Source organism: Haliotis rufescens, unplaced genomic scaffold (assembly GCF_023055435.1).
Source record: "Haliotis rufescens isolate VD_foot unplaced genomic scaffold, xgHalRufe1.0.p SCAF_4, whole genome shotgun sequence".
NCBI lineage: Eukaryota > Metazoa > Mollusca > Gastropoda > Lepetellida > Haliotidae > Haliotis > Haliotis rufescens.
This window is the reverse complement of record NW_025964112.1, coordinates 8,829,905-8,854,458: the sequence shown is the minus strand read 5'-3', so window position 1 is coordinate 8,854,458 and position 24,554 is coordinate 8,829,905. Positions and strand designations below refer to the sequence as shown.

The following is a 24,554-nucleotide window of genomic DNA, read 5'->3' as shown; positions in this document are numbered from 1 at the left end:
CTGAGTGGGGTATTCATGTTAAACTGCGGCATGGTATCTCAGTGAGCTGGCACTATATATCGGCATCAGTCCGGACAAGTACAAGCAGCAACACACACAAACACGTGCACGTCGCTATATAAGTGCAATAATCTTGGCCGCGACGTTGAACCCCGTCTCACCTCACCTCATAATACAAAAATACAAAGTTATACAGCGCGGTTTGTTAATGAAATTGTTAGATGAAAGATAAAATGACACTCCTCACAAATTGTCATATATCTAGTTTCTAATGATTCATAGACGCAATTTGGTGTTTTTTGTTATAGGAAGTTTCATAATGCGAATCATCTGCATCGGCAAATTTGTCTTTAATCGATAACAATATTCATTATTTACTCTATGTGTATGAATTTGCGTTGCAGTGCCAATTATTTGTAAGTGTTGTACTCATCGACATCAAATAGTTTATGAGGGCAAGTAAACAAAGATCATTCTACCACTGTTTGTCTCGTAATGGTTACATGTACACTGTGTGTATCTGCTCATGCCGACACCTTAACTACAAGATAACAACAGTGAGGGTTCATTACATTTTTATACTTTACTTATAACAGGTTAAAACAATGTTCAGAAGATCACATTTTCTTGAACATGTTATTAGCACAATAACTAGCACACTACCTGTATAGTATGTCAGTCAACTGTAACTGAGCAGAACGACCAAACATTTGTTTGTGGTAGTTGCAGACGAATGAGATATGTAAAAACAAAATATGTGAGTTATATTGAATAATGCATTTACGTAAATAAAAGCGATCTGATTGTATCCTAAACTTCTATTAGTGTATCACTATGAATTAGTGATGATACCAGATGCTCGCGAAAAGGTAAGCGTATCCTGCTCAATCGGTTGCATCCGTCACAAACACATGCAAAGGCAACTCAAATATACACGTCAAAGGAGGGAGTTACATCTTGAAACGTACTTAATTGTTAAGAAATCCCGGAATAATAAAACACGTTATGTTGGAATGCGAGATATGTTCCTTTAAAGCCGTCATTGAAATATAAAACATCAACGCCAGAGATTAACCGCTCTCGGTTATCTGCCGAAACAGATTCCATTCGGCGCAAAAGGAAAAATAGCGGTATTAATTATATGGACCACTGAAAATCAAAGATGACGCCAGGTGCTCGCGAAAGTCATTGCAAAAATATTTTTTGTGACAATTTTGTGAGAAAGTGTTGTTTTCTTTCACATAGCGTTCTAGGTCTGTTCATTGCAAGTCTGGGAAAGACAGACAAATGGTTGACTTCATGACCACTGATTCGGAACTGGATCTTTAACAATGAAGTCTGCAATTCTATCTGTGACGATATTACGTCAAAAGCCGGAGAGTAAGTGTTGATTTAAACCGCAATCCAATAACATGACGATTTGTTATGGGCAACGATGGACGTCTTCGGGGTACCATGACATGTAGTGAGCCAGATCACACATTGACGCCTTCCAATCACAGGTACATGGGAACAAATTAAACATACCTATGTCTGCAGGGACCTATTCTACCCCGGAATCCCAACGGGTTACATCAAAGACCATCATTAGTTATGAACACTACTGGGAGTTCAGGAGTAATGAGTTGTTATCCTGGTATGTTGTAGAGATTTCATATTGACGTTGTCTAAAAACACGTTCAGGTATGCATTATTAACGACAACTATCGGTGTATGCATGTTAGAGGAATTTGAACTCAGCAAACACGTTATTTAATGTCGTAACACTGCCACGTATTATTTGAATATCGATCTTTCCCGTCCTTTCTTTGCCTTACGTTAAATTTAGAAACTTTAGAGTTTACTTTACAAGTCTCTATTATTGTAAGGTATTAAAATAATGTATCACGGGTTAGGTGTCAACATATTTTAAGACCGTCTTCGAATAATCTATTTACGCCTATCTGAAGGAGGCACCATGACCTCCATACCTATTTCTGTCGACAGCACATGTATAAAAGAATAATAATGACTTTTACCGAACAAATATACCAGGACTACAGCATTTACAAGGTCACTGAGTTCACAATACATCTCAGCGCCTTAAGTCACAGTGCATGACAGTTAAATCAAGCTTTAGCGATGCTCTAACTTAAAGCGTCATAACACTTTCCATGATCAGAAGATATTTATACCAAGAGCAGAGACGATTGTACGAATCTGACTATATCATGGGTATATGTTTATACATTACCATCAAATAGTGATCATACCAGGTGTTCGAGAAAACGTGAGAGTACCCTGCCCAAACTGTGACAAACACATGCAATGGCAAGTCAATTGTTCACCTATATAAACACGAAAACATAAGGTACAAGTCAAAATAGGGAATTGTCATCATTTTGTCATTGATGCGTGAAATATGAAAATGTCCTCAACATGTCTACCATAAAACGTTTTGAAACTTTTTCTGGGGTCTTGGATGCTATAACCTTGATCAATCAATTTCTGCACAGTTATATGACTTCGTAGAAAGAGCATGCTCGATTCCGCTGGAGCTGATGAATATTTACTGTAATAATATTAACTATAACGATGATGTTAGACATTTACAGATAAATTATATAATTACAGTTATTAACCATAACGATGATGTAAGACATTTACAGATCAGTGACAGTTATTAACTTCAACGATGATGTAAGACATTTACAGATCAGTTACAGTTATTAACTTCAACGATGATGTAAGACATTTACATATCAGTTACAGTTATAAACCATAACGATGATGAAAGACATTTACAGATAAGTTACAGTTAATAACTTTTACGATGATGTTAGACATTTACAGATCGGTGACAGTTATTAACCATAACGATGATGAAAGACATTTACAGATCGATGACAGTTATTAATTATAACGATGATGTAAGACATTTACAGATCAGTTACAGTTATTAAATATAACGATGATGTAAGACATTTACAGATCGGTGACAGTTATTAACTACAACGATGATGTCAGACATTTACAGATCAGTTACAGTTATTAACCATAACGATGATGAAAGACATTTACAGATCAGTGACAGTTATTAATTATAACGATGATGTAAGACATTTACAGATAAGTTATATAATTACAGTTATTAACTACAACGATGATGTAAGACATTTACAGATCAGTGACAGTTATTAACTATAACGATGATATAGGACATTTACAGATCAGTGACAGTTATTAATTATAACGATGATGTAAGACATTTAAAGATCAGTGACAGTTATTAAATATAACGATGATGTAAGACATTTACAGATCAGTGACAGTTATTAACTATAACGATGATGTAAGACAAAGATCAGTTCACAACTGGCACTTATAAAATGTATAGACAGGACATGGGTATCTTGTAGATGAGCACAGTCACTCTTCCTCGTACTATTACGTGTTACGTGATTAACTGGTCAAGACTTGATTGTTTACAGGTCCGCAGTCGTATGGCAGGAACACTGCTGTGCGGCGTTAGACAACAAACACACCTTTTTATACAAACTGTGTGTGTGGCGGACAGAGCAGGGCATGTTTACCTATCCGCGAACACCTGGTGTCATCACTGATTTTCAGTGGCCCATTCATATAATTTTCATTTCTAATTTCCTTTTTATTTGTTTGATGTTTAACACCCCACTCAACAATATTCCGGCTATATAACAGCCTGTGTTCGCCCTATGGAAACGACATATTCAGTGGTAAGTTGAGGTTGAAAATACTGTGTGTGTATCTATTTACAATCCATGGACAGATAAATTTTTGCGACATATCAAACAGTGATAGAAATGTGACTACTGAGTGCCGTGTTTCGTATTTTAGGGATCACAGGCCAAGACAGCGTTGTGGTTGAGCTGCTGTCACAGGTAACATGTTCCAACAAATCAGTCGAGACGGTGAACCAGGCGTGTCTGGACGTGTACAATATTCCAATACAAATACCGTCCCCTCCCACCCTTGCTGAAGCCACACCCGAAGATGCACTGCTGATCATCGAAAACTTCATAGTAGATGAGAGTGACACTTTGTGCAGGTATGAAAGTATATGCAATTTATGAAATTAATAAACAACAGGGATATATGCATATATCACGTTTTAGGCAATTATATAAAAATAAATATCTATATTTTTAAAGTAAAAATTGTGCAGTTTTATATAGAAATCATATTTCTCATTGTCTATACTTTTATCATGACAAGGTCTAAGGCTATTTTAATTTCAAAGCCTGGTTCATTACTATTTGGGCTAGGCCCTAGAGCTTAATGGATTAGTAGATTGGTGCTTGAGAAAGGTGCGAAATTAGATCTTGTTTCAAACAGTAATCAGGAAAATTACACGAAAGCTGTGGCCTGCCTCTACTATGTCAACAAGAAATGCAACAGTGTGTCTGCTCAAGACAACAGTATTTATCCAGCAGAAAGCGACTTTCAGCAACAGATGACACAGTCCTGTGATGCCATCGCAAGTGAGTATGCATCCGCAGCATGTCGGTCTCATTGTATTTGAACATAAGCTAGCTCCCCGTGCCACGCCTACATGTACGTCTTGATTTCTTGATGCAATCCTCTACATATTTCCTTGAATATATATTTTTTTAGGTACCAATGCAAGTGACAATGTTCCATTGTGTATCTGTCATAAATAATCATTTCTACATAATAATCTATCTCCACCGGCAACCTTTGACATTTTCTCGTCCTTCTTTAGGTGGTCTTTCTTCATTACACGCTACTCAAAAGAAGTTAGAGAACACTCGATTGTATCATATTACTATAGTTACTATTACAATGTCAGGATTGAATAACTTTTGTAATGCGAAATAATTGGGTGTTCCTTAACTTATTTTGAGTAGTATGGTATATAAGTATTCCTCTCTGCTGTTCTCTCAGCATATATGTATATACAGTGTATGTCCTCTAAACTGTGTCTACCAAGGTTCTCATCTCAACTGGACTTCTTCATCCTTCTTCGTCCTGCCCTGAGTCTGCTCCGAAATCTTCTTAACTGATCATATTAGTGAGTGAGTGAGTGAATATGGTTTTACACCGCTTTTAGCAATATTCCAGCAATATCACGGCGGGGGACACCAGAAATGAGCTTCAGATCATATTAGTGTAGTATCTCAAATTATTGTGCATCCTCTGTTTCTTATGGTATAGACGCCATCCTCTCAACTGGTCATCGTTGTCACGTTCCCCCAGCCGTTTCTGTATTGGCCTTCCCCTCAACTTGTTAACTTAAAGTATACCTTCTATCAGCTTGTTCTCTGAGTCTATATGCGTCCTTCTTTCAAATGGCCCTCTTAGTATATGTCCGTTCTCCTCTCAACTGGTCCTCTATCTATTGGCATATCTATATCTTCCTCCCAGCTGGTCCCCTCGTCCTCTTAGGCAATTTACGTCCTCTTCTCTACTCGTCCTCTTAGTCTATCTCAACTTATCCTCTTATTGTATCTATATATTCATCTAAGCTGGTTCTCCTAGTCTATATCCGTTCTTCTATTGCGTACATTGGCTACATCCTCCTCTCAGCTGGTCTTCTTAGTCTATCTACGTTTTCATCTCAACTCGTCCTCTCAATCTGTTTCGTTGTCCTCTCAACTGATCCTCTTTGTCTATCTACTCTCTCCTCACAACTCATCCTCTTTGTCTGTCTACACTCTACTCTCAATTGATCTCCGTGTCTGTCTACACTCTCCACACAACTCAATTATTGACATCCTCTTTGCCTGTCTACACTCTCCTCACAACTGATCCTCTGTCTGTCTACACACTCATCACAACTAGTCTTCTGTCTGTCTACAAACTCCTCTCAACTTTTCTTCTACCTGTCTACAAACTCCTCTCAACTGATCCTCTTTGTCTGTCTACACTCTCCTCACAACTGGTCCTCTGTCTGTCTACACTCTCCTCACAACCTATTCTCTTAGTCTGTCTACACTCTCCTCACAACTGGTCCTCTGTCTGTCTACACTCTCCTCACAACCTATTCTCTTTGTCTGTCTACACTCTCCTCACAACTGATCCTCTTTGACTGTGTACACTCTCTTCACAACTGATTCTCTTTGACTGTGTACACTCTCCTCACAACTGATCCTCTTTGACTGTGTACACTCTCTTCACAACTGATCCTCTTTGACTGTGTACACTCTCCTCACAACTGATCCTCTTTGCCTGTCTACACTCTCCTCACAACTGATCCTCTTTGACTGTGTACACTCTCCTCTCAACTGATCCTCCTTGCCTGTCTACACTCTCCTCACAACTGATCCTCTTTGACTGTGTACACTCTCCTCACAGCTGATCCTCTTTGACTGTGTACACTCTCCTCTCAACTGATCCTCTTTGACTGTCTACACTCTCCTCTCAACTGATCCTCTTTGACTGTCTACACACTCCTCAAAACTGACTCCATCTGTCTGTCTACACTCTCCTCTCAACCGATGGTCTTTGCCTGTCTACACTCTCCTCACAACTGATCCTCTTTGCCTGTCTACATTCTCCTCACAACTGGTCCTCTGCCTGTCTACGCTTCCCCCTCAACTTGTCCTCTGCCTGTCTACAAACTCCTCTCAACTTGTCCTCTGCCTGTCTACTCTCTCCTCTAAACTGGCGTCCTCTGTCTGTCTACACTCTCCTCACAACTGATCCTCTTTGCCTGTCTACACTCTCCTCACAACTGATCCTCTTTGACTGTGTACACTCTCCTCTCAACTGATCCTCCTTGCCTGTCTACACTCTCCTCACAACTGATCCTCTTTGTCTGTGTACACACTCCTCACAACTGGTCCTCCGTCTGTCTACTCTCCTCACAACTGATCCTCTTTGGCTGTGTACACTCTCCTCTCACCTGATCCTCTTTTACTGTGTACACTCTCCTCAAAACTGATCCTCTTTGCCTGTCTACACTCTCCTCACAACTGATCCTCTTTGGCTGTGTACACTCTCCTCTCACCTGATCCTCTTTGACTGTGTACACTCTCCTCACAACTGATCCTCTTTGGCTGTGTACACTCTCCTCTCACCTGATCCTCTTTGACTGTCTACACTCTCCACACAACTGATCCTCTGCCTGTCCACTCTCTCCTCACAACTGGTCCTCTGCCGGTCTACAAACTCCTCTCAACTTGTCCTCTGCCTTTCTACATTCTCCACTCAACTGATCCTCTTTGACTGTGTACACTCTCCTCTCAACTGATCCTCTTTGACTGTCTACACTCTCCTCTCAACTGATCCTCTTTGACTGTGTACACTCTCCTCACAACTGATCCTCTTTGACTGTGTACACTCTCCTCACAACTGATCCTCTTTGCCTGTCTACACTCTCTTCACAACTGATCCTCTTTGTCTGTGTACACTCTCCTCTCAACTGATCCTCTTTGACTGTCTACACTCTCCTCTCAACTGATCCTCTTTGACTGTGTACACTCTCCTCACAACTGATCCTCTTTGACTGTGTACACTCTCCTCAAAACTGATCCTCTTTGCCTGTCTACACTCTCCTCACAACTGATCCTCTTTGACTGTGTACACTCTCCTCTCAACTGATCCTCCTTGCCTGTCTACACTCTCCTCACAACTGATCCTCTTTGTCTGTGTACACACTCCTCACAACTGGTCCTCCGTCTGTCTACTCTCCTCACAACTGATCCTCTTTGGCTGTGTACACTCTCCTCTCACCTGATCCTCTTTTACTGTGTACACTCTCCTCAAAACTGATCCTCTTTGCCTGTCTACACTCTCCTCACAACTGATCCTCTTTGGCTGTCTACACTCTCCTCTCACCTGATCCTCTTTGACTGTGTACACTCTCCTCACAACTGATCCTCTTTGGCTGTGTACACTCTCCTCTCACCTGATCCTCTTTGACTGTCTACACTCTCCACACAACTGATCCTCTGCCTGTCCACTCTCTCCTCACAACTGGTCCTCTGCCGGTCTACAAACTCCTCTCAACTTGTCCTCTGCCTTTCTACATTCTCCACTCAACTGATCCTCTTTGACTGTGTACACTCTCCTCTCAACTGATCCTCTTTGACTGTCTACACTCTCCTCTCAACTGATCCTCTTTGACTGTGTACACTCTCCTCACAACTGATCCTCTTTGACTGTGTACACTCTCCTCACAACTGATCCTCTTTGCCTGTCTACACTCTCTTCACAACTGATCCTCTTTGTCTGTGTACACTCTCCTCTCAACTGATCCTCTTTGACTGTCTACACTCTCCTCTCAACTGATCCTCTTTGACTGTGTACACTCTCCTCACAACTGATCCTCTTTGACTGTGTACACTCTCCTCAAAACTGATCCTCTTTTCCTGTCTACACTCTCCTCACAACTGATCCTCTTTGGCTGTGTACACTCTCCTCTCACCTGATCCTCTTTGACTGTGTACACTCTCCTCAAAACTGATCCTCTTTCCCTGTCTACACTCTCCTCACAACTGATCCTCTGCCTGTCTACACTCTCCTCACAACTGGTCCTCTGCCTGTCTACAAACTCCTCTCAACTTGTCCTCTGCCTGTCTACTCTCTCCTCTCATCTGATCCTCTTTGTCTGTCTACACACTCCTCACAACTGACCCCATCTGTCTGTCTACACTCTCCTCTCAACTGATGTTCTTTATCTGTCTACAAACTCCTCTCAATTGGTCCTCTACCTGTCTACAAACTCCGCTCAACTGATCCTCTTTGACTGTGTACACTTCTCTCAACCGATCCTCTTTGTCTGTCTACACACTCCTCACAACTGACCCCATCTGTCTGTCTACACTCGCCTCTCAACCGATTCTCTTTGTCTGTCTACAAACTCCTCTCAACTGGTCCTCTGTCTGTCTACACACTCCTCACAAGTGGTCCTCTGTCGGTCTACGCTGTCCTCACAAGCGGTCCTCTGTCTGTCTTCACTCTCCTCACAACTGGTCCTCTGTCTGTCTACACTCTCTTCACAACTAATCTTTTTGTCGGTCTACTCTTTTCCCTTAACTGGTCCTCTGTCTGTCTACACTCTCCTCACAACCTATTCTCTTCGTCTGTCTACACTCTCCTCACAACTGATCCTCTGCCTGTCTACACTCTCCTCACAACTGATCTTTTTGTCGGTCTACACTCTCCTCACAACCGGTCCCATCTGCGTGTCTACACTATCCACACAATTGGACCTCTGTCTGTCTACACTCTTCCCTCAACTGGTCCTCTGTCTGTCTACACTCTCCACACAATTGGTCCTCTGTCTAGCTACACTCTCATCACAACTGATCCTCTTTACCTGTCAACACTGTCTTTTCAACTGGTCTTCGCAGTCGATCTTTGTCCAAGTTTTCCTCTGCTAGCTGACACCGGTGTTTCAGGTATCACTGGTGGGGACAATCACGCTGTCGAGGTCACAGCTACCTGTACACTAAACACAGTGGGGACAACCATCGCTCAGTTAAGCCAGCAGTGTATGAACCTCAACAGTGTACAGGAGCAACTCTCTGACGCCGCGAGTCTTTCTGGTGCCGCTTCGGCTGATATCGTCATGGACTATGTTAACTTACTGATACAAAAGGACAGTAAAACAATGTGCAGGTTTGTAGAAAATGTTCAACCATCTTCTTAAACAGATCACCAGCGTATGAGCCTTTGATATGTTGTGAAACCTGGTCAACCGACATTTGACGCGTTAGGTTACGGGGTTATGTAGGAAGGTCGGATTGCAAGATGTCAAACTGGTGTATTTCACCCGTCACCAAAAAACAACGCGTTTGTATTAATATATGCCCTTGTTATCTTGAATATAACGCCTCCACGGTCGAGTGGATAGAATGTCTCCCCGGGGGAGGAAGTGGGGGGTTCGATCCCCGGTCGCGTCGTACCAAAGGACGTTAAACGATGGTATTTGTTGTTACCCTGTCTGGCGCTTGGCATCATGGGGTTAAAACAAGGACTCGGCTCGGGGTCAGTATACTGTGTCTGCGTGGAGTATCCACGTTAAACCTGCCGCATGGTATCTCACTGGGGTAGCGATATAAAACTGGCATAAGTCCGGACTAGTACAAGCAGCCACACACACACACACACACACACACACACACACACGCACGCACGCACGCACGCACGCACGCACGCACGCACGCACGCACACACACACACACACACACACACAAACACACACACACGTGCATGCACGTCGGTATTTATCTATGCAACAGTCTTGAAGCGTCGTTTAACCCCATTTCACCTCACCTTAAGTTGAGACAGTTTCACTGTATGTTCAATTTGATAACAAACATTTGACATTATTTTCTTCACCTTGAATATATCACGTACACAACACTTATTTGCTACTAAACAATACAGTCAACTAAGCATTCCATGTACCATATTTTCAATAACTGATTCAATTATCGGTGATAGGAGCCAGTACAATAATAAGAACAACAGTAATCCCCAGTTCATATTCTGTTACAAGTAAACATCACTTAAATACTGGATTCTGTCGTTTCCGAATTTGTGTTTAAGCCGAAAAGATAACAAATAAATAGTTACATCCTTACATACCATCCTCAATACACATAAACACTAAATTACAAATGTTCTTTCGGAATATAACAAATACATCTTATGTTGTTTTTCACTTAAAGGCTGAAAGTGTGTCCACCAGATGCATTAAAAGTGCTATAATTTAGTAACTAAGATGTAAACATATCAAACTGTCTTAGGGAAGCTACCTCTCTGAGTAATGTGAGTGAGTGAGTGAGTATACTTTTTATCGCTCCTCTGGGGATTCCTGGTTAGAATTGGTCCCAAACAAACTATGTTCGTCGAAAGAAGTGACTTCATGCATCACTGGTCATGTTCAGTAACTTGATCTACCCTGACGGCCTGGTATCCAATCAGAGCCTTTCATTTCAGTCGTATTCAACGAGAAGAAGAGGGTAACTGTCTTCCAAAACAAGTTGTAGTCCGAATGATAACAAATCTTTTTTTTTGCATTAAGGGATGAAGATTCTTACACCGTTATCAAGATGGAGTACACATACACATGTACATAATGGTGTAAGTATCTACATAGACATGGTCTGGCAGGATACTGCAGTGTCTACATCATGTTTATTTCCCAGTTCTACAGATGCTACTCTCAAGGCTACTACCTGCCTGTATGCCGTCATCTACAAGTGCCGGTTTGGTGGCTCCTTTATAAAGACTGTGCCAACGCAGAACGAGACACGTATGGGACTGGCAGCTACTTGCTCCATTGTTGAAAGTAAGTACATGTTCATAGCTTGACTTTTTTATTTATTTTTTTAGTCGTAGTAAGCAATAATCACAACAGTCTGCCACAGACAAACCAGTGGCTGACATCATGAACAGACTCGTGAAGATTCCGGGGTAAAATAGGTCTTCAGCAACCCATACTTACCGTGGAAGGCGACTATGCTTGAGCGAACGGGATCAGGTGGTCAGGCTCGCTGACTTGGTTGATACATGTCATCGATCCTAATTGTGAGGATCAATGTTCATGATGTCAATCACTGGATTGTCTGGTCCGGACTCGATTATTTTACAGACCGTTAAACAACAAACAAACAAACATCATCAGCAACGTCTCCTTCTGGGTACCACCGAATCCCCTTTAGTCAACTCGAGCATGAGGAACATTCTGGGTTATTCTGACGCGGAATCGCCATGGAGGTATTACTAGATTTGGTGTGAGCATTACTGAAGAATTTGCTTCATCTATCTATGTCCATGTTTCCACATGAAAACGTACACTTCTTGTTATATTCGTATTGATATTGCATATATCATTCAGTTAAAGTTCATGTGAGCTGCATTAGAATTAGTGTCTGAATTAGTTTTGTAGCCGTAGTGAGTGAGTGAGTGAGTAAGGTTTTTACGCCGCTTTTAGCAATATTCAAGCAATATCACTCCGGAGAACACCAGAAATCACTGCTTTGCTCTTTTCGACCTACGGAATGTTTCGGTTTCGAGACTGATGTTTTCATCAGCCATTATGATAGGTATTTGATCAGTCCATCCCATACAAAGTGCAAAGACTTGACATTGCCACGCTACTGACCAGTCAGAGACTTTTATCTGTCCACATTGTATTGGTTTATTGATATCATTTGTTTGCTTTTTGACATCCTATTGACGTCACAACATAAACAAGCATAATACTACCCCTGAATAAAGAAATGTCACGTACATACTTAGTGAGACAATGACGCTGGTATGTGAAATGTCAATCTCTAAAATGTAACAGGAATGAACCAAAACATTGATTTTCCCTTATTTCAAACACTTTGCTCAGTTTGACTTTTTGCCCTTTAAATCACCTTGTGTTATGGAGTACGTACGGGTGGTGACCGAATAATTCTGAGCCTACCTGTGATTGGCTGTGTTGATGGAGTTGACTGCCCATTACTACACATACGCCAAGCTCCCTCGCTTATAGTATAGAGCCCTAGACAAGGATACATACGTTTCTACTGTTTTAAGTCTTTCTAGTGAAAGGGTTATCTAAATAATTTAGTATGAATATCTCTACAAATAACATAATGTAGCAGAGATTTATACATATTATTTAATATTTTTCAGGATTTGACATATATTAAAAAATGTTAATACGTTCATTCTATCCTATTTAACCTGTGTCAAATCATACGATGCACGTCCAGCCCTGCAAGCGACATTTGAAATCATTCACTTTATATTTGTGTCAAAAAAAATAGTTTCGTCAATTTCAAATGTACGTAAATTGAAATTAGTGTTCAAGATAATGAAGACATGACTAATTGACAAACAACTTTCTATTCCTGAAAGGTAATGGATCGTTTAAACAGTTATAGAATGGCGTCACATATGTATGTCGATCACGCAGTTTAATATTACCTTAGTTGAACAAAGGATGTTTTTCACAAAGCTAATTACAACCGCATTGTTGTACCTGTGTGTTCGGCATAAAACTCGTACACCCTTCATCGGGAGTTGCTTTAATGCTGTTATCGTGTTCCCCAGATTGTAGTAACTCGTTTTAAATGCAGAGTTTGCAATCCTTTTATTGAAACGGGAATACAAACATAAAAAAATATGGCAGGAACAAAAGAAATCACAAAACTCATTTTTCAGTATTTGCAATGATCAGTAAAAAATGATGCATTCTGTTCCAATATTTCCTCGCTATAAGTCAATATTTGCAACAGAAAACATGATATATAGATTCAACACACACTCGCTTAACATTATATGTGTTAAAGGCTCACTATAACACCTGTGTTTACTATTAAGATGTATGTATGACTGTACACTTCTTAAAATGTATGAATGTAGGTAAATAAGTATATAAGCACCTTTTATACCGTTGTATAGGTATGAGCGCAAAACAGTTCAGTTCCGCGTATAAATATGTGTATAAATGTCGAGAAATAATTGAGGCAAACGGCTTACTACTGTGTAATATTGGGAACTGTAAAAGACTACTAAATAATACAACTTCCCTGTAGTATTCCCCTGTGTAAATGTTACTAATCAGGGTAGTGTCGCCATGGTCTCGGACGTTTGGATTGCACGCACCACATCTATGACATACACCAAACATCAGTTGATCAAACGTACCAAGGTACATAGATGTCGGACCCGTGAAAATCCGGGTTAGAATATGTCTTCAGCAACCCATGCTACTCGTATGAGGCGACTAACATTGGGTGGTCAGGCTCGCTGACTTGGTTGATGCATGCCATCGTATCCCAATTGCATGGATCGATGCTTATGATATCATTCGCTCTATTATCTGGTCCAGACTCAATTATTTACAGACTCACGTCATATAGTTGGAATTATTCTGAATGCGGCGTTAAACAACAAACAAACAGATATGTATGTCGAATGTGTGTTCTTCGTCGACACTGCTTGGGTCTTCTTCTAGGGCATTGAACAGCACTCGGTCAAACGGTTTATGACTGAATGGACCCTAGTCGAAGACGACCCCGGTAAATTATCTCATAGTTCGGAATTTCAAATTTCAAGACTTTGGGGCACAGTTTGAACCTTCACCCGATCAAACCAAATAACTAAATGATTCATTTGGTTGTGTGTCCTTGACATTGATCGATACTTTGGCGTTATTAATCTTCGGGAAACCAGCCATTACATGTACTTAGTTCACAATACTTAACGCATCTTTTCGAGATTGATTGCCTTATCATCTAAAACGCCGAGTTTCTTCATAGCTTAGGTGTGAGGTGTAATGGGGTTTAACGTTGTCGACGTTTAGGATCATTGCACGTATATAGCGACGTAGACGCAGATAGAGTATACTGATTCCGAGCCCACCAATACTCATTTTATGCTAAGCAGGGTGACGACATGTACCATATGTTAACGTCTACTTGTACAGTGCGACCAAGGATCGAACCACTAACCTACCGTTCTCCGGTAAGACGCTCTATGCACTAGACCACACTAGCCTCTTGATTGCTTGAGGATACGCTGATTTTGTGTTCGAATTCTAGATTCATGCTGTCTTAATTGGACAACACAATGTCCGTGCGCGACTTCAAAGTGGAAAACTACTAACGTTAAGCAGACCTCACTGATTGAACTGCAATACTAGGTCACTGAAAATCAGTGATGACACCACGTGTTCGCGAAAAGTGTATTCATATAAAAAAAAGTAACATTCCTGGCATACGACGGCATGTTTACCCAAATCACCCACCCATGGATCGGGTTCATAGCGTCTAATATTCGGATTGAAACAAAACAGATTCCTTTACAGTTGTTATTCCAAAACAAAACTAATTACGAGATAAACCCTTCTGTGTTTTGTAATTTAAGGTAGTCTAACTGTAGATTAGATACCCCTTTTTGTCAATTTGGAGCGGAGCGCTTTAGAAACCTGCTGGCACAACCGCATTGCCAACGGAACCACCCTGAAGATGATGAATGCGGCCTCTCATGAACTGAAGACGATTGCGAAATGAGACACAAGGTTAAGATCAAAGTCGTCGCTTAAATTCTGATAATGTTCCGATAGCGATCGTATACAGTTCTAATAAGTTATTGGCAGTCATTGTTATATGCATCGATATGTGGGTTATCAATAGATCGATGTATTCATATACAAAGTTTTTGTGTTAAAGGTTTGTTAATTTTGAGGTATCTAATGGAATTAGATACCTGATTTGAATCTTATTTTATTTTCTAGAATCATGCATATTTCCGTGTTATGGTAGAATAGCCATTAACGTATCACCTCTTCATTCTCCTTACAGGTATTGTGACGGTTACTCCAGAAATAGAGGCTCTCACGACAAACCTGCTGTGTTCGAACCAAACTGCCGTGCTTGCAGCTCAACAACAATGCTTGAGTATGCACAATCTTCCGCTCAATATTCAGAACCCTCAGAGTCTGACCACTGGGGACCACAATGCTGTCATAGCGGCCAACACTCTTCTAATAAGCAACACTGTATTAGTGTGCCAGTGAGTATGCTGTGTCAGTCTGTCTGTCTGTTTGTTTGTTTGTTCTTTAGCGTCGCACTCAGCAATATTACAGCTATATGGTGGTGGTCTGTAAATAATGTCCGGACCAGACATTCCAGTGATTGATGCCATGTGTTCGATCTGGGATACGATTACATGCATCAACCAAGCTAGTGGTCCTGACCACCCGATCCCGTTTGTCGTCTGTCACGACAATTCTCGGGCACTGAAGATCAAGTCTAACCCGGATCTTCCTAGGGGCAGTATACTGTGTAGTGGCAGTAAGCTCTACAGTAACTCAGGTGATCATGCGGACCAGGTAACATGTTTAATTGATAAGACAAATGGAATGTGTACATGAACCGTAAACCCTCGCTTGAAATAACAATTGTTTGTTTGTTTATTTATTTTTAACGCCTCACTCGGCAACATTCAAGCTATATATTACCGTGGCCTGTAAATAATCGAATCTGGACAATCCAGTGATTGATATATATTCAATCAATCAATCTTTATTCGAGCACTTAAAAGGTCACAGAGCCACAGGCCCATAGAACATATGGCAGAAGTGTTAAGCACAATTTGAACTATTATTTACAAATTAGGTCCTGTATATCAGTGCGGAGTATATATATATATGGCCAAGTTTTTTTCGGAATTGTCGGAATTTCCAAATTGATTGATCTTTGATCATTAAAGTAGTATACAGGAAAATATTTTTTCTCGCAGTGGAGTACAATGGACATACAAGTAAAAACCTCTATACCCTGGCTATTTCACATTTGGAGGTTTTGTATATCTTCCACTCTCGATGCATAAATCATGGGATAACATCGAAATATTACCAAGGAATGAGGAATATTTACATAAAACAGATAGAATTCAGTGTACATATGCATTTTCAAAATTCTATAATATAAGAATTTGTTCGATAATGTCAAGGAAAATGACCATGATTGCAAATAAATGTCTATTACCCTCTGTAGAAAAGAACTGATAAATACACTTTCAAATTGTACAATCAGAAATTTCCAAAACCACCATTGAATAACAATTTTTGCACATCGGTTACCCAGTTATTCTTTCCATTCGTATTCTATAACATCATCATGTTGTAACATTTCCAAGAGTACCTCGATGAATTCATTTTAAGGAGTTTCAGTCAGTACTTAATAACGTTTAGCTGTGAATATATCAATAGAGGAATCTACCACATTCTCCATAAACCATTGCTCTAGATGTGTTGGTTTTTACACCAAGAGACCTTTCACATGCATACAAGTGAACCTTTTCGATATAATTAAATTGTTTTAATTCCCATATTTCAGCACCATAAAGTAAAATTGGATTAAATTTAACATAAAAATTCGTAAAGAATGACTAAGATATTGCGAATAACAACCCACGCCTTCGGGTACAATGACACGCTCTTAACCAAGTCACCGATTCTAACCACTGGATCCATTTGGTCGCCTCTTACGGCCAGCATAGGTTGCTGGAAACATACACTCTTCAAAAAAAGAAACGCACAGGTAGTATGTAGTTCATTGAACCTGACTACACAAAAGATCCGGTATATAAATTGGATGTATGTTGGAAAATGTTGGTTGCCTGATATTCGACAAATGGGTACGTCAAAACGCAGCCATTGTCGATTTGCAATGTATTAAACGGCATTGTTTTCACACTTGTTCAAAAATTTCATGGAGGAAAACAGTAAAGCAAATCGGAGGAGAAAGTTATGGCATTCGGGTGTCAACAGGACAACGCTCCACTGCAAACAGCTCGTGTCATGTTAGACTACCTTCATAATGCCAACATCAACGGCTTGCCCTGGCCGTCGAGATATCCATATCTCAACCCAATCGAACACCTCTAGGATGAACTCGATCGATGTGTACGTCAACGTCAGAACACGCCGCAGACACTCCAACAAATGGCCAACGCCTTACTAGCAGACTGGCGCAGAATTCCGCAGGACATAATTCGTACAATTATCAAGTCAGTGCCGAGTAGATGCACAGCCGCGATCGCTGCCCGGGCGGTCACACGAGATACTGAGTTTAGCGTCACCTTGTGGCCTTATGTGACATGACAATGAACAGTTTTCAATTCCTTTGTACAACGACAACATGTGACTATCGAGCTCCAACATTTCATATTTGTATCTATGATATTAAACTAGATATATCGATTTCATTAGGTACAATGAATTTACAAAAAAAATGTGTTTGTTTTTTTTTCTTTTGAGAACGAATTCTATTCCAGAATCGCAGGGCCCTGAAATATCAAAGATGTGGCACTTTTCATATTGTATTATTTTGTGTGAGTCAGGGCCATTGTGGACAAATAGATCTAGTACAGCATTGTGGTACAATGTTAAAATATAGGAATGACAATAATGAAAGAAACCGTTCTAGAATCAAAAATCGAAAAGAAACTGTCCAATGCATGGAGATAACACCGGCCTAGAGCTACATTTTATAAGTTAATGACATGACATTTTTCTCGTCCTTTTTCCCCACTAGAAATACTGAGGATTACTCCAAAGTTGTTCGCTGCCTCCAGTACATCATATACAGCTGCGATGATAACAGGAGTATACCCATTGCGGCCTACAGTACATCGGATAACTCGCAGCAGTTGAATGCAACATGTTCGTTTCTATCAAGTAAGATTGAAAACGTGAAAACGATCAAAAGATTCTTAATCACTTTTAACCTAACGAATTAAAGTAAGAATGTACTAAGAATTTAGAGAATATTTGGTCATTCGCCTGATCAAAGTTTTATCATAACAAATTCATTGACGCCTGGTGACATTAAACAGAGCGACATGCCCTTAAAGAGGCAATTACATTGACAATGTCAATATCGGGCGTGACCACCATTTGCGTTGATATAGACGAGGCGGTGCATTGAAGACACCAGATGATTGAAAACAGCATGGGCACTTTGTTCCAAATGTCAATCAATAATTCTGCCCAACTGAGCTAGCGTTACCAGCTGGTTCTGGTCCTGTCGTAGGTGTCTCACTATTTCATCCAAAACACGTTTATGGTCGAGAGGTCTGGAGAAACAGCCGGCCATGGAAGTACAACAATTTATGCTGCCAGGTTCTCCTGGCAGCATGTAGTCCCTTGCACGACCATCAGAGCTTTCCTGGAAACTTATCTGTGGAATAGTTTACTGTCACAGTCTTGTCTTTTGAACCTCAGCTATTCCAAGTTAGGCGTGCCGGACGGTGACGGGGAAGCAAAATTGGGCGTATCGATGGACGTCGGGGTCGGATGTTGAGCTCCCTCAACCGGTTGCGTACGGTACTGCCATAAATTGATCTCAACCCAGATGTGGCAGTTTGGTATCAATTCCATAATGCACCAACCGAATATGGTTGTCTTGTTGACGTGACGTCACACGTAGATGAATGACACCTTGGCGAGTGTTGACCTCCTATAGATAACGCCACCAAAGAGATGATATTGTGTTTCGATGAACATTAAAATGTCTGGCAACTTCGTTTTGCGCCATTCCTGTATGGCCCAGCCGTTTAAGGCGCCGCGATTCGCTGTGCAGAGTTGCGTCCCTTGGGCACGCCAGAAACCTATGATTGTGGGTTCGAATCCTGGTTCGCCCCGATTATGTTTCTAGGTTTGTCAGTACCATATCCGTGCTCGTGGGTTTCACCGAAGTGATAAATGTCTGAGACCTGCATCAAATCGGCCTTTCCTCCCACATGAAGCTGACACGCCGCGATATAACTGGAATACTGTTAAAAGCGGCGTCAAACCCAACTCACTCACTCACTCATACCCACAGAGCACACACGTTGAGTTTCAGCAAGCCATGGTATTGCATAAAGGTTATCAATTTTAAAGAGAAGTGTCTTTATGAGGATCTGATAGCTAAACAAGCCTTACATGATGTTCACGTTAAAAATACACGTGTAGCAGTATCATGCAAACAAACACACAAACATCCAAATTGTGCACCGTACATTAACATGCACTTGCAAACTGTGTATCACGACCTTCAAGTGGAGGAGATATCTTCATGAATATGTATTGAAAGATTTTGAATAAATTAATTCTTTTGAACTTTATATGAAGCACAGTTACTTTTTCTGTTAGTATAGTAGACCACTGATAGACACAAATAATAAATGTAAAAAAAATGGAATATGATTATTTATGACTGATTATGTCTACGTTGTATCAGTAATCCTTGTCTCCCGTCTTAGTTTTTTGCTTTTGTTGCAGGTAGTCCTGTCGCCTGTGTATACTCTTTATTTACTCAACTTAATGAGTGTTCACGACAAGCCGTGCAAGAATTTGGTGGAAGTGAAACAGATACGTGTTTGTAAGTTGACAGTTGACTGTCAGTTGTTACATTAACTATACATTATTAAGCACATAATGCTTCGAACATTGCATGTAATAGACCACACGACCACACTTCTTAGGCGTGTATTCCTGTTCAGAATAGACTGACCTGAACTGATCTAATCCCTAACACAGTCACTCCCATATGGTTGAAACACTCAAATCATTTACAGCTAACAAATAAACAAGTGTGCATGTGCGTGCGTGTATTTGTGTGTGTGTGTGTGTGTGTGTGTGTGTGTGTGTGTGTGTGTGTGTGTGTGTGTGTGTGTGTGTGTGTGTGTGTGTGTGTGTGACTGTGTGTATATGTTTGTGCATGTCTGTGTGTGCGTGTGCACGCGCGTGTGTGTGTGTCTATGTGTGTGTGTGTGTGAACATCATCAATTGTTTTCGGTGATCCATTCATATGTTTATCACCGCTATTTTGTTTTTTACGCCCACTTGAATCTGTATTGACGGATAATCAAGACTGATTACTTTCTGATTTTAACATTTGATATTTCGCTACGTTACTAGCAATAAGAGCAATAAAAAGGCCCGCAGTACCTTACCTTACACCTTACTGAATTCGGAAAGGTGGTCATCTATGACTTGTCTCATTGCTTCATCGCACCCCGGAGTTGTAGATCTTTGGTCATGCTTTCACTCCTTTGTTAGCCTGGTCCCGGCTCAGTATTACTTACAGGCCCTCGTGACATAGCTGTGACACTGACTGCGGAGTTAACTAAATTCATTACTCAACCGCTGTATTTCACAAAAAACGTTTAATTTATATTTTCTAGTATACTTTAAGTGTAAGTATGGAGTAGGCTCTGATAGGTTTCGATTCATATGTAATGTATCTATCAAAGGTAAGCAATAAAAGGTTCACTCCCTACTCCCGTGCTGGTCTTCCAATACTGCAAGGGGCATAAGTAGCCCAGTGGTCTAAGGATCGGCTCAATGTGCAGTGCTGCGTCTCTTACCCGTGACAGCCAGATCCGCGGATCATGGGTCAGAATCTCCTGATCAAGAGCGGTGTTCTGTATCAGATTGTCTCAAAACTATATCCGGTTTTACCAAAATGGTAAACGTCTAGGATCTGCATCACCTGTGCTTTCCTCACAAATTTATGTGATATGCCATTAAAAGGTAACTCACTTAATCCTAGGATGCAGGCTAAGACTGATGCTTGTTCATATCCACTGCTGCGGTTATGTGGCGATGCTGCAGTACGCATCTACGAAGATCAAACGAGGAATGATACCGGCTGTAAAAATGAACCAGGTATGTTGTTCTTTGTTAATATATATATACATACATACATACATACATACATACATACATACATACATACATACATACATACATACATACATATATACATACATACATACATACATACATACATACATACATACATACATACATACATACATACATACATACATACATACGTGTTGTGCAAAGGTGCAAAGGTGTTGGACCACTTTGATAAGAGAGTTCAAGAAATGTTACACGGCCAGCGCGTACGATTTCAACATTTTGTAGTAAAGTCAAGATAATTTCCACACATGCATGTTCTTTTCTTTGTGTGTGTCACAAATAATCTGCATCATTCATGAGTCTTTTGAAACAATTATGAGCCGTTTCACAAATGAAATCCTCTGTAAATCTGAGGTTTACAGAGAAAACAATATGAAATGCATAAACTGCCTTATATAAAACATCATAGTGATATTCAGGGATAGGACACTTAGGCATCCCCTTCTAGGGATAGATGAAGCAAAATCGCGGCGTTTTGTCGGTATTTGTGAAGGTTACATTTGTAAGCATTTGAATAATTATTCCTTGCGATCTATGACCACAGATACAACAGTTGAACTCTCAAATGGACATACGCACCGCGTGGACTGTTCAACGACTAAAGGGATACAGGACGGAGCTCTTGACTGCTTATTGTACCATGGTATTTACCTTGAAGTGCCTCAGTTGTCATCACCAGAAGAAACAACGGATTACATACTGAAACGTCTCACAGTGTCCCGATATAGAGACATGTGCAGGTAAAAGTCACATTGTCATGTTGAAAATATAACATAATACTCGAAGAACACAGTGGGTTCGTAATGAACGACATTTTCTTAATCCGATTTTTAAATATCTTTTATATAATAGGGGTTGAAAGCATTTAATGCAATTGGTATTGCATGCTTGCACTACGGGTTGCTTTTAATGGTTTCTGGTTTCTTTCTTATGACAATTTTATAGTTTCTACCTACCGATTAGTGTTGTGTGTGTGTGTGTGTGTGTGTGTGTGTGTGTTTGTGTGTGTGTGTGTGTGCTTGAGTGCGTGCGTGCGTGTGTGCGTGTGAGTGCGTGTGGGGGCATTCTGTTCACGGTTTCTCATGTAACATTGTTTATTTGCCTTCTCAGCAACATGTCAGCCTACCATAACGCTGTCAGCTGTACCCTTGCTGTCCTGACACAGTGCAGTCCGTCCAAGCGACACCTGTTTGCTGACCCCTATTCTACCACTCTCGGAATGACCTCATTTTGCGAACACAAGGATTTTGATAGTAGGTGTAATACAAACGCTAAAACACAAATGTTCATTGTTTTGACATACATTTTTCGATATGTTTCGGTAGATATTCGAGACTGGTTGTTCTCTGGCGTTGACCTTTTGAATTATGTTTTCTTTCAACTTTTGCTTTAGTTGCACACTAGCAATATATGACATTTCTGAGACATTTTATGCTGAAGATGCACAACTTTTCTCCTTTCTCTTGTGTCGCTGATTGTCTTTTTCAGAATTAGTATTTTCAACACATGTATCATTGACATGACAAAAATGATAATACGGCAAGTGTGAGACACCACAGGGAAGCACATTCTTTTGCAAATCGTGTCAGTGGCGGCTGCTACCGGTAGAGCAGGGCAAAGCAACCATATTGACAAATATATTCACGGCCATTACTCGGTCATTTTTGTACAAAATGTAATGAAATGTTGTAATTGTTTAGTTTGTGGTGTCATGCAATGGTTCATATGTTGACCTTGTTTTTACCATGCTCTTAAAATCTCTCAAAATGCATATCTGTCTCCGTAAACTTCGTCTCTTCTAAAATCGCCAGGCAGGTAGCTTATCTTTGACATACACTTTTTTCCATAGGATTCTGTTTAAATCAGTATTTATGCAGAGTTTAGAATTTAAGCAGAAAATATTTAAATATTAATTTTTGTGGCTGTCTTTGTTGGCATTATAAATTACATATCCAGGTGAGCTACAGCGCAGTGGCACTTTTCATATAGTAGCTCAGTTATTAGTTGTTCAGATTTTAGTTTGTATATTTCTTTAAGAAAGACATTTCAATCAAGGAAAAATACCTTTAAAATTGATTGAACAATAGTGACATAGATTTGGACATCGAGTTAGAGTTTATCGTATGTTGTTGTTCTAGAATTTGCCTCCGGTTGTGTGATGAACGCCGACCAGAGCACCTGTGAGAAATGGATGGTTAATTCCAGCACGCCCGAGCAAATGTGCAGGTAGATAGATAAAATGTTGATTGAGGATATGTCTGACCATTGCATTATTAAAACATGTGCTGCTTTGTAGCTGTTTGATTGACATTCTAGAGGTTGGTGTGTAAGAAGTAAACGAACAACTCTATGGATAACATTTTTAAGTTGTACGTTTTCTTACTGCTTTGTAGTTATGTGAAAATGGTCAATAATTTACTGTTAGTGATGGATAAAACAGACCCGTGGGGATTCCATTGTAAGATTGGTCCTCTATTGTCCTAAAGGGTGGCCAGACTCTATAACTTGAATATGAATGTGTAACAGTGCTCAGTGTCCCGGTCCTAATGCTTTCAAACCCGGGATTCGAACACACAACGACCGGATTCTGGCAGCTATAGTGTGTCGTCGTAAACCACCGAGCTGCCGTAATACCTGTTCTTGGATTTATCCCCTGGCAAGTGATATACCAAAAGTTGTCAACAATCAGACAGAACTCGGGGTATTTGGCAAGAGAATGTACATTGATTTACAACTGATTTCGGAGTAACATAAATATGTATATTTCTGATGTACGTACAATCTCCTTTAACCTCACGATATTGACAAGCCAGTGATTGACATCATGAGAATCGATTTACGCAATTAGGATACGATGGCATGCGACAACCAAGGCAGCGAGCCTAACAACCAGATCCCGATAGTCTTACGAAAAGCCCAAATTCTAACACGGAACTTCACGGGGGATCCGAGATTGGAACATGGAGCAAGGGGTTGAAAGTGTATGAACTTAATTTACTTTTTTTTGTACCCAACAGTATCATCCAAACCTTCACCGACTGCATGAAAGCCTCTGTGGAATCCTGTGGTCCAAGCACTGCTGAACTGTACACGCACCTGCTGTCATCCCAGGTCCCCGCCCCCTGTGTGCAGGGGGGAAGGACGACCACACCCATCCCTAAGAGCCGGGCTGGCAAACGTGTGGCTTCAATGTTAATGACAGTACTCGCATTTATATATTCGAGAGTTGGAGTATCTCAGGGGTGAAACCCGAACAACCTGAATGTGGACTTTCTTTTGTTCTATTTTCTTTTAGTTTCTTAAAATACGTTACAAACTCAACACATACAAATTTGACAACGGTTCAAGGGGCTTTCACGTCATT

General features: G+C 40.5%; 2 protein-coding genes across 2 annotated transcripts; both read left to right on the top strand.

Annotated features, from left to right (window-relative positions):
* Positions 1 to 1,331: 1,331 nt before the first annotated feature.
* Positions 1,332 to 15,508, top strand: LOC124135900. Its single transcript, XM_046501568.2, has 6 exons — positions 1,332 to 1,380; positions 3,856 to 4,066; positions 4,354 to 4,499; positions 9,384 to 9,603; positions 11,139 to 11,281; positions 15,294 to 15,508. The coding sequence occupies exons 1-6, from the start codon at positions 1,332 to 1,334 to the stop codon at positions 15,506 to 15,508; spliced, it is 984 nt and encodes a 327-aa protein (XP_046357524.2).
* A 2,530-nt stretch (positions 15,509 to 18,038) lies between these two features.
* On the top strand, positions 18,039 to 24,534 carry LOC124135886. Its single transcript, XM_046501555.2, has 7 exons — positions 18,039 to 18,175; positions 19,763 to 19,862; positions 21,036 to 21,151; positions 21,735 to 21,930; positions 22,301 to 22,443; positions 23,329 to 23,416; positions 24,208 to 24,534. Exons 3-7 carry the CDS (start codon positions 21,037 to 21,039, stop codon positions 24,434 to 24,436), a joined length of 771 nt encoding a protein of 256 aa, XP_046357511.2. The 5' UTR covers positions 18,039 to 18,175; positions 19,763 to 19,862; position 21,036; the 3' UTR covers positions 24,437 to 24,534.
* The last annotated feature ends 20 nt before the right edge of the window (positions 24,535 to 24,554 follow it).

What these genes read in the sequence shown, in the direction of transcription:
- LOC124135886 (XM_046501555.2), top strand. Translation starts at nt 21,037, where the DNA reads ATGCAGGCTAAGACTGATGCTTGTTCATATCCACTGCTGCGGTTATGT. An exon ending in CGGCTGTAAAAATGAACCAG is followed by an intron (nt 21,152 to 21,734) that starts GTATGTTGTTCT and finishes CTATGACCACAG; the next exon opens with ATACAACAGTTGAACTCTCA. An exon ending in ACGCCCGAGCAAATGTGCAG is followed by an intron (nt 23,417 to 24,207) that starts GTAGATAGATAA and finishes TGTACCCAACAG; the next exon opens with TATCATCCAAACCTTCACCG.
- LOC124135900 (XM_046501568.2), top strand. Translation starts at nt 1,332, where the DNA reads ATGAAGTCTGCAATTCTATCTGTGACGATATTACGTCAAAAGCCGGAG. An exon ending in ATTACGTCAAAAGCCGGAGA is followed by an intron (nt 1,381 to 3,855) that starts GTAAGTGTTGAT and finishes TTCGTATTTTAG; the next exon opens with GGATCACAGGCCAAGACAGC. An exon ending in TACTTGCTCCATTGTTGAAA is followed by an intron (nt 11,282 to 15,293) that starts GTAAGTACATGT and finishes TTCTCCTTACAG; the next exon opens with GTATTGTGACGGTTACTCCA.